The sequence below is a fragment of the Talpa europaea genome (assembly GCF_964194135.1).
Source record: "Talpa europaea genome assembly, chromosome: 15".
Lineage (NCBI taxonomy): Eukaryota > Metazoa > Chordata > Mammalia > Eulipotyphla > Talpidae > Talpa > Talpa europaea.
The window spans coordinates 21,342,074-21,352,525 of NC_140083.1; the positions used below are offsets into that span (position 1 = coordinate 21,342,074).

General features: G+C 46.2%; 1 protein-coding gene across 2 annotated transcripts; it reads left to right on the forward strand.

Moving 5' to 3' along the window:
- Nucleotides 1-1,180: 1,180 nt before the first annotated feature.
- Nucleotides 1,181-3,928, forward strand: DUSP6 (dual specificity phosphatase 6; the record flags this gene model as incomplete). 2 transcript variants are annotated; one of them, XM_084255467.1, is made up of 3 exons in its annotated part: nucleotides 1,181-1,580; nucleotides 2,148-2,585; nucleotides 3,621-3,928. In XM_084255467.1, the coding sequence occupies 3 exons, from the start codon at nucleotides 1,181-1,183 to the stop codon at nucleotides 3,926-3,928; spliced, it is 1,146 nt and encodes a 381-aa protein (XP_084111593.1). The 2 variants fall into 2 exon arrangements, with proteins under 2 accessions (XP_084111593.1, XP_084111594.1); XM_084255468.1 differs by lacking the exon at nucleotides 2,148-2,585.
- Nucleotides 3,929-10,452: the final 6,524 nt, after the last annotated feature.

Consider the following 10,452-nt stretch of genomic DNA (forward strand, 5'->3'; position numbering starts at 1 on the left):
AGCTTTCTTCCTATTATCTGGACAACCCCATGTTTGTTTGCTTGCTTTAAATGTTTCCACAAAATCCTGGTTGGTTTCGAAAGACGTTGGATTAGCATTTAACACCTCACCGGTCACTAAAGCCCAGGCAGCTCAGCAGCCCCAACACAGCCACGGCTAAAAGATCAGAACAAACAGAGCCGGGCTTTTCAAACTGGCAAACAAATGCCACACACCGCCTAAAGGAGGGCGGGTGTGGGTGAGAGTGGGCTGGGGAGGCGCATTCTGGTCCAAATTAGCCTAAAGGGAATATGACGGTGCAAAGTCAACCCTAGTTCCCCTAAAGCCAGTTTGCGCTCACAGGCGTCGCGGACCAGGGCTTTTGTGCCTGCTAATTGCGCCGTTTGTGCGCAAAAGTTCCGACTCCAAGTGTGAACTCTCAACAGAAGGAAACACGAGACAACCCAAGTGCCCTGGTTTATGCGCCCTGCTCCTCCTCCGCCGACGCGCCCTCCTCTTATTTCTGCTTCCTCCCGCCGAGCCCGCTGCTGCAGCTTGTTTGCACTGGGGCTTATCCGGAGCGGAAATTCCTTTCCGTTTTTGTGAATGACAAACTCATTAACAATTCATCAACACAACCTGTTCCAGCCGGCCCGTCCCCACGGCAACAGCCCCTTCCGCAGTGCGCTCATTGGCTGGCGGGGAGAATGTATCCATTGAGACGCTCGCTGTTTGTATCCATTGAGGAGCTGCCTCGCGCAGGGGGTGTGCGAGGGCTGAGTCCAAGAGAGTGTGCAAATCGAGGCTTGAATAATCCGTGGAGAAAGACGCCCGGGTGGATTTGAGGTGCAGCCTCGGAGGGAGGGATTAGAAGCCGCTCGACTTTTTTTTTTCCTTCCCTCTCGGTAGCGCGCAGTCCGTATTAATTGGATTTCATTCACTGGGGAGGGACAAAACTGTCTGAGCAGCTTCATTCAGAGAGATTCATTGACACCAACAGCAAGCGGCTGCAGCCGGGTGCAGAGGACCCGCCGGCTCCACTTTTCTCTCCCTCTCCAGCCGCTAAGCAGGGTTGGGAAGGAAGGGCGAGGTGGAATTAAACCCCGCTCCGAGAGCGCGGCTTTTGGAGCGGTGCGCTCAGCCTATGCCTGCCCGGAGGGGCGTCTGGTAGGCACCGAGCCCTCTCCCGCCTTCGACCCCCATGATAGATACGCTCAGACCCGTGCCCTTCGCGTCGGAAATGGCGATCAGCAAGACGGTGGCGTGGCTCAACGAGCAGCTGGAGCTGGGCAATGAGCGGCTGCTGCTGATGGACTGCCGGCCGCAGGAGTTGTACGAGTCGTCGCACATCGAGTCGGCCATCAACGTGGCCATCCCCGGCATCATGCTGCGGCGCCTGCAGAAGGGCAACCTGCCCGTGCGCGCGCTCTTTACGCGCGGCGAGGACCGCGACCGCTTCACCCGGCGCTGCGGCACCGACACGGTGGTGCTGTACGACGAGAGCAGCAGCGATTGGAACGAAAACACGGGCGGCGAGTCTGTGCTAGGGCTGCTGCTCAAGAAGCTCAAGGACGAGGGCTGCAGGGCGTTTTACCTGGAAGGTACGCACGGAACAGGGCGCGGGGCGTGGGGAGGGCGCGCGGCGTGTAAGTGCAAGTGCTTGGCTGGAGCTTTTGAGCAGCTTGGGTCGGTCCGCGGGCTCTGGGCTGCAAGAAGCGCACGTCCCGGACCCGGAGCCCGGCGGGCGCTGCTGAATCCACCCGTTTCCGGCCGCGGGCATGGGCCATTTCATACTAACGAGTTCTTCTTTCTACCTGGCACACCTGTACTCTCCCCTGCTTATATCGTTTGGTTTTGAATTAAGATTTAACGGAACAGGGGAGGTCGTTGGAGGTGGAGGTTGTCATCTCTTTGCCCTTTAAAATATGCAGAAGAGTTGCCATTTTTTGGTGCATTTCCGGCACCAAAAAAATAAGGGTTCCCAAGGGAGATGAGGTCGAGCGTTTCACTCCCAAGAGCGCACATGGAAGTATCGCTCTCCTACATTGGGCTTTAGGTGGGGGTTCTTAAGGCGATGTGGGGTTTCCTGCGGCCGACTGTGGCCCTCACTAGCTGTGAAAACTACTACAGGATCTCGGGTTACACAGTTGCTTCTCTTGTCCCGGCAGGTGGCTTCAGTAAGTTCCAAGCCGAGTTCGCCCTGCACTGCGAAACCAACCTAGACGGCTCGTGTAGCAGCAGCTCGCCGCCGTTGCCAGTGCTGGGACTCGGGGGCCTGCGGATCAGCTCCGACTCCTCCTCGGACGTTGAGTCTGACCTTGACCGAGACCCCAATAGTGCCACAGACTCGGATGGCAGCCCGCTGTCCAACAGCCAGCCTTCTTTCCCGGTGGAGATCTTGCCCTTTCTCTACTTGGGCTGTGCCAAGGACTCCACCAACCTGGACGTGTTGGAGGAGTTTGGCATCAAGTACATCTTGAACGTCACCCCCAATTTGCCGAATCTCTTTGAGAATGCAGGAGAGTTTAAATACAAGCAAATCCCCATCTCGGATCACTGGAGCCAGAACCTGTCCCAGTTTTTCCCTGAGGCCATTTCTTTCATAGGTGAGACTAATTAAACAATCAGCTCTCTGATTTTTTTAAGTGCAAAACTCTCCTAAGCCATTCCTAGAATTTAAGCTGTTCATCGTTCCTGCTGCTTGGGAATTTGTCAGGCCCTAGGTTGTCTGTTCTCAAAGAGTTCTAACTTCTGGCTTTTCTTTTTGCAAAAGGGAAAAGTGCCTTTTGACAAGGCTGCAGATGAAGTGTATTTGAAATGCCTTGTTTCTTGAATCTTTGAATCCAGTAATTTGAAGAGGCGGGGGCAGTTTAATCAGACAACATTGAGTTTTCCCACAATCTTTGGACTCTAGGGAGACACTGGATAGAAATACTGGCTGCAGACAGGAATTCTAGCATTGCTTTACAATTTTAAAAGACCTGGGAGTTATTTTAGGACACAAAGTTAGTTGTTGGAAAGCCATTTGAAGGCTGAATGTTGTAATCCAGTTGAATGTTACTGTGATACTCCTTAACAGGGAGACAGCTAGGGTAACCTGAACCCGGCAGGAAGGGCTGTGGGCTGGAAGCCTGGGAGAAGCGAATCTCCAGGCATTGTAATGCATTTCCTATTACAAAGGAACTCATTTTCAGGCCATGTCGACATCCTGTTCCTCCTAATGGGCTGTCCCCTGTGACTTCCCTCTCTCTTTTAAAATGCCTGAATACCTCCATTGTTAGCTGCACAACAGTTGGAGAATAATTTAATAGACCCTTGCAGTCTGCTTGTCTGTATAAAAGGCATTCACGACCATATTGCAGGGTTTCTGGTATTCACATGCTGAGGCAAAGAATGCACACATTAAGGAGTTTTTTGTTGGCAGAAACTTAATACAAAAGCTCCCTTTTCAGAAAATATCTGAAATATGTAATTGTGCCCAGTGTACATGTTTTATTGCAGTGATACATTTTCTGCTGCCTGCTGGGCTCAACTGCCACACAGGATTATTTTTTTCATCTTTTTTGTCTTAGTTTTTTAGACGGATCATTCACAAAGGGTGGTTTTCAGTCTCCTGACATCTTGCCTTTTTGTGTTTACAGATGAAGCCCGAGGCAAAAACTGTGGCGTCTTGGTGCATTGCTTGGCTGGCATCAGTCGCTCCGTCACTGTGACTGTGGCTTATCTTATGCAGAAGCTCAATCTGTCCATGAACGATGCTTATGACATTGTCAAGATGAAGAAATCCAACATCTCCCCCAACTTCAACTTCATGGGCCAGCTGCTGGACTTCGAGAGGACGCTGGGACTCAGCAGCCCCTGTGACAACCGCGTCCCGGCGCAGCAGCTCTATTTCACCACTCCCTCCAACCAGAACGTCTACCAGGTGGACTCTCTGCAATCCACGTGAAAGGCTCCAGGCCCACCTCGCTAGGATGTGTTCCTGCCTTTAGCAGTTTCTCTTGGTAGCATCAGCTGGGCTACTTTCTTTGTATGTGGCCCCCGGTGTCAAAAACGACACCAGCTGTCTGTATTAGACAAGGTTACCAAGTGTGGAATTGGCTATTACAAAGGGAGAGATTTGCTCCATTCTCATGGAAAGAACAGGACATGCTGTATAGACACAGACAGTGGGTTTGCTCTGTACCCAGTGTACAGCCTACCCAAGCAGGGACTGGAATTTGAAGACTTGCAGCTATATAGGGTAGGACCAAGTGGTAGTGTAGGGGTATGTGTTCCTTTGGGCCTTGTATGACTGTTTCTTTTGCATCTGGAACTGACTATATATATTGTCTTCAGTGAAGACTGATTCACTTTTGCATTTAGAGGAGCCAAAGAGAGGTTTCAGCTCTGTATTTGTGGTAGTTTGCAAAAAAAAAAAAAAAAATTAATAAAAGACACCTGATACTTCCTTTGATTAATGTAAATATTTGATCTTAAATCACTTGACAGTGTTTGTTTGAATTGTGTTTGTTTTTCCTTTGATGGGTTTAAAAGAAATCATCCAAAGGGAGAAAGAGCAATATGCCACTTCTTAAACCGAAAAAACGGAAACATTTGCTCTTTTCTAATCCAAAGGATATATTTGCAGCATGCTCAATTTTACCAATTCTGACATTTTCATGGGCACTTATTGCTGAGACCTTGTTATGGTGCAGTCTTAAGTCTCTTTCATCTTTATTTGTGATTTTTTTTTTCCTCTTTATGTAGTTTGACTATGCCTTACCTTTGTAAATATTTTGGCTTGTGTTGTCTGAAAGGGGATATCTTAGACACCAAAATCATGGGCTCACTTTTTTTTTTTTAACTTCAGCTGTGCTAAACAGTATATTACCTCTGTACAAATTCTTCAGGGAGTGTCACCTCAAATGCAATATTTTGGGTTAGTTTCTTTCCTTTTTAAAAACAATTTGTATAAAACTGGAAGCGTGTGTGTGAGCATGGGTACCCGTTTGATAGGTGAAGTGCATCTGATTGTGAAGAAGGGAGAGTTAAGTTGCTCCATTATGTCCACGATGTAAAGTTTTGAGCTGAAATTTATTGTAAGAATGTAAAACCTTAAATTATTAATAAATAACTATTTTGGCTATGGAAGGTCTATGTTCTCTTTAATCTCGTTAATTGTACTTCTGTGTGAAGTAATACACTTAGGGATTTATCACTTGGGGACAGATCCTGGCTTGCAGAGTACATGCACCATAAGCAGAGCAAAGTTCTCATCTTTGAAGCTATTCTAAGAATGTTTCAGGTGCAGTTTATAAAATTAATCTTCAAATAAAAACACTACAGGACGGACTGACTATATCATGAGTTGGACAGCCCTTCCTATGAGTGTAGTTCTGGCTTGTTTAAGAAAATTGTAATAATCTAGAAGAAAAGCGAAGCCATAGAGAACACCTTGCTGAGATAGAAGACTTGGCTGTTCATGAACAGTCACAAAGGGGGTACCAGAATAACTAGGTTAACCTCTTTTCTCCGTGCCCATTAGGATCTTTTATTACTCAATAGACACGACAGGGAGAAAAGTAGGGGTAACTCTTTTTCTAGACTGTTCTTATTATCTGGTAATTCTACCTGCCAATTAGCCTAGTGTTGGGAGAGCGGAGGAATCGGGAATGGGGTCCCCCTTTTACTGCGGCACATGGGAAATCATTTTCATGCTTTCTCACTGAGCTGGAACCTGGCTTTCAAATCTGACATCACTTGAGATGGTGCTTTGCCACACCTGTTCTAATACAACGTGGGCTTAACTAGTTTAGAGTGTGGGTCAGTAACCCCTATTTGACCTTATGTTGAGGTTATTTTAAAGTTTTTTTGCAAAGTAAAGGCTTAAAAGGCTATCATTTTCCTCTTCATCCTGAGTATGAAATGATAAAAAATAAAGCAAAATCACAATAAGGGCAGGTGTATGGAGTCAAAGGAATTAAATCATACCTCTATCTTGGATCCTTTTTGAATGAATTTAACGTCTTTATCTGCAGTGGGGGAAAGAGCTTTTCCCCTGTAACTTATGTTTTAGGAGGAAGTGGGCCTGATTCTATGGCAATCCTATCAAGCTGCTCAGTGTAGCTTTCAGCAATCAAGTATATAAAAGACAAACAGCAACAGTGCCGAAAAGTACCAAGCCTGTCTCTCCCATTCGGGTGCCCCAAATTAGCCGGAGCTCAGAAAGAAGAAGTGGGTTGCAGTTCAACTTGGCTCCAGTTAATCCGGTTCTGAACGGTTTCCGCTCCTGGCATTCCCTAAACTGCCTGTTCAAAGTGGGGATTTGCAAGCAGCGCTTGCAGTTTCCTGTCCAGCTGCAGCCCAAGTAGCTGCGTGCTTACCTCCTCCCCCTTTCTTTTCTCTGATTTCTTTTCTCTTTCTTTCTCCTTTCTTTTTTTCTTTAATCTGGTCTGTGGATAATTTTAGTGCATTTCCTCTTGGTGGATTATCATCTCTCCTCCAGAACCCGCTGCATACATTGAGTTCCTACTGCTCTGCTTGAGCCGACAGCTGGCCTCCCCAGCACTTCCTCTCACTCACTGTGGGCTTGTTTGTCAGTCCACTTCTGAAATTAATAATGTTTTCTGGCCAAGTGCCAAAAGCCATTACCACAAAGGGGAAGTAACACATATGAATAGCAGGAAGCCATGCAGGGTCACAGTGTGAGCTGAACCTGTGGAGGGAGCATAATGGAGCCTGGCCATTCAGCAAGTGTCTGACTGCGCTTTGGGGAGAGGCAGCTCCCTGCATTTAAGCAGCTCAAGCTGTGAAAAAAAAGTTTCCAATAAATTGGTAGCAAATGGTCTTTGTCATCAGTCTGAATAAAGGAGAAGGGGCAAGGAGAGTTTAGGGACCCCATAAAGTAGCAATGTTGGGGATTTCTCTCCCCACCCCATATTGTTTTCATAAGGCTGGAGCACCAAGGGGCGCCTGCTTCTCTCTAATGCCACAAAGGACTCATGTGAAATGGGAAGTTTTTATGGTTCACACAGGCCAGAAGATTCAAGGAGATAATCTCTTTCTTTTTCTTCTCTGGAAGGTGGGCATGAGCCCCCGGCTGGCCTGCACCTCTTTTTTTCCTGGCCATATCTCCATTCCTTGGGTGTCTTTGCACTTGGAGGAGCCTGGCGTGAAGGCGACCTTTTTTTTTTTTTTTTTTTTGGATCTTGGAGTTGGGCTCACTTCCTGAAGGGAACCCGCATGGTTACTAGGGCAACCTTGCCAGCAGCTGCAGCTCAGGCCTCCCTCTTCACCTGCCTTCCTCATTAGTGCCTTCCACAGGTCTCTGAGAAAGCGCTACCTCCAGGCCTTCTGCAGGGCTCGGCTGGGACCTCAGGAGAGGAGGTGATGTGCAGGTTTTGTGGGGACTGAGGGAGGCTTGGATAATCACTGGTGTTTGGTATAAACTGCTCTTTGGGTTAAAATCAGACTGAGAAAGAATTATCTGGGAAGAGAAATACCAGCACAGCCTTCAAAGGGATGAAAATAGAGACTTGCCCTGGCCTACCAATTAGAATATGTGAACTTTAACCCTTGCTCTCTCTATAATGAATCCAATAGCTCTGGGCAGGTACCCAACCTCACCCAGTTTCTTTTTCCCTTGTCTTTAAAACGGAGAGTCTTCATCTTCATCCTGGGATTCACTTATAATTCCAGTTTTCTAATCCTGGATGGGTACACTGAAAGAGGATAAAAGGCAGTGCAGCGCAGAGAAACAACACTTCTTAGGGGTGTCAGATACTGTACTTTGTGTGTATATTATCTCATTTAATCCTCCAATAGCTTGTGAGCTAGGTCCTCTTATTATTCTTATTTTTCCGCGAGGAAATTGAGGCAAGGAGAAGCTAAAAAGTCAATTTAGTGAGAAGTGATAGAACTGAGCGCTGACGCTCTGTTGTAAACAGATTGTCATGAGTATTTGCTTGTCTTTCTAAAGTCTCGTGTTGTTGGTTAGGAAGTGGTGACCCCATTTCACAGCTGAGGAAGTGGAGGAAACAGAGGTTAAGTGACCTGCCAGATCAAACCTGAATTCGAACCAAATCGTGAGAGATGTGTGCCACAGAGAACGGAAGCTTCCATTCTCCCCCTCTAAGTCGCCCTATCTTGGGTCAGTTAGCACAAAAATTACGAATCTGATTTTCCTATGGATCCCTGAAGTGGCCAGCAGCTGTCTAGATTGCCTGAGCCTGGCCCATACTCTCCTTTCAAAACTGGACAAGTGAACTGGCCCCCAAGAAATCCACTTTTTCATTCTGACCCCGCCTGGATGAAAGAACACACAACACACAAAACACACACACACACACACACACGGGCGGGGGCTGGAGTTCTGCAGAGGCACACATAGAGATGTGAAACATAGACAGCAAAAGCAGATCACGTGGTAGCTGGCTGTAAGTAAATATCCTTGAAAAGTCCTCTTAAAAAAGCCATCTTCAGATCTTAAACTCCTTCAAAAGAATTACTCTGGGTGTCCATTTATATGCAGTTCCACACACATCACTTTCCAAAAGATCTTGCAGACTTTGAAATTCCGTTACTCCCCTTTTTTAGCAAGTGCCCCTGAATCAGTTCACTTTTGGTGATGGAATCTTCAAACTTCTTTAAAGTCCAAAATTGATTTCCTAACAGTATTTAAGGGCACAGAACAAAGTTCAAACAAATCACAAATATTTATCCAGACCTTGATGTGAGCTGCACTGATTCGATGAAGCAAGGTTAAAATAAAAGGCAACTGAAGACTTAAGCTGTCAAAGGCTGAAGGCAACATCATGCTTCTAAGTCTCATCAGTTAATCTTTTTGCTAGTTTCCCAAATTAAAGTGGAACCCCCAGGGGCTATTGGGAAAGTCCTTGTATGTCCTTATATGCTTCAAGTCCAACTGACATTTCCAACCTTTTACTTTTTATATAGGAAAGAGTTAATAGACCCTCTATATGCAATTTTAAAAAAAGATTAGTTTTTATTTATTATGCATACAAGAACTGGGGGGTGTAGGCCAGAAGTCTGTGTGTTGTGGTGGGGGTGGTGAGAGGATTCACCGAAGACAGAGTCGAGCAGAACAGGCAGATCTACTGAAATACACTGCTAAGGGGAGCACCAGGTGAGACAGGAGAGACAGGAGAGGCCTGCTGTGCCATGTGGGTTTGCTCTCTGGCCTGGGATCTAACTCATGTCTCAGTGGCTGCCAATAGCTTGATAGCACTGAGACTTTAACCTCTCCATCACCAGGGAGGCCCTCTATAGGCAATTTAACCTACCCACTTCCCTACAGGAAAATATCTTTAGAGACCACAGACACATGCATTGCCTTTAATGATGAGAAGTTTTGGATCCCCATGCCTCCAAAAATGAACTCTCAGACTTGCAAAGGAAATGAGAAGAAATAGCTTATATTGTTTGATAATGACGTACTTAAAAAACACCAAGCAAGTCTGAAAAAAGATGTTCCTTCCAAGCTAGATTCTCCCCTTCCCTGCTTTTGGAAAAAATCTATTTATTACATTAAGCATTTTTTTTTATTAAGTTCAATTTAATTCCTACTTCAAGTTCTAACAGAAGGAATAGAGGAAGGGGAAGCAGGATGATCATAGCAGGAATGTCTCTTTATCTTATGTTCCAGTTATTGTAATTTACTTTTGAACAACTCGGGAGTTACAGGGTGCCAACCCAGGACAGTCAAAAAATCACACAACAACTTTCAACTACCCTCAGATGTAACTACTAGCTTACTGTTGACTGGAAGTCTTACTGTTAACATAAATAGTTGAGTAATATATTTTTTTTTTTTTTTGTATAGAGGCATGCTTTATTTATTTGTTTGCTGGTCTGTTTGTTTGTTTTGTTTATACATGCACTGGGTACAGTCAGAAGCGCGGGAGGGTGAGAGAATTCACCAGAGCCAGAGCGGGGAGCAGAGCAGGCAGAAGGACCGAAGTACACTGCTGAGGGGAGCAGCGGGCGGCAGGAGAGGTCTGCGCGCCATGTGGGACCCTCCTCCGGTGGCCGGGGAGCAGCCGGGGATCGAACCGGCGCCGCAGAGGCCGCGGGCAGCTTCGCAACCCAGCGCTCAACCGCTGCGCCACCGGGGAGGCCCTGAGTAATATATTTTTAAGTTATATGTTTAATATTCCATATTCTTATAATAAAGTAAGCTAGAGGAAGGACAATATTACTTAAAAAATCATAAGAATGAGAAAATACATTTACAGCTGTCTTGCACCTATCAGTACCCTAAGTTTACATCATCTATTTGCAGAACATCTTTTGTATGAGTGAACATAGGCAGTTCAATTTGTGCTGTTCAAAAGAACAACTGTATTGCTACTTAACAAACCACCACAAAACTTAGCGACTTCAAACAACAGTTATTTTGTCCATAAGTGTACAGGTTGGCAGGGCTTAGCAGGAATGGCTGGTTTCTGCTCAGTGCCATCTTGTCTGGGTTAG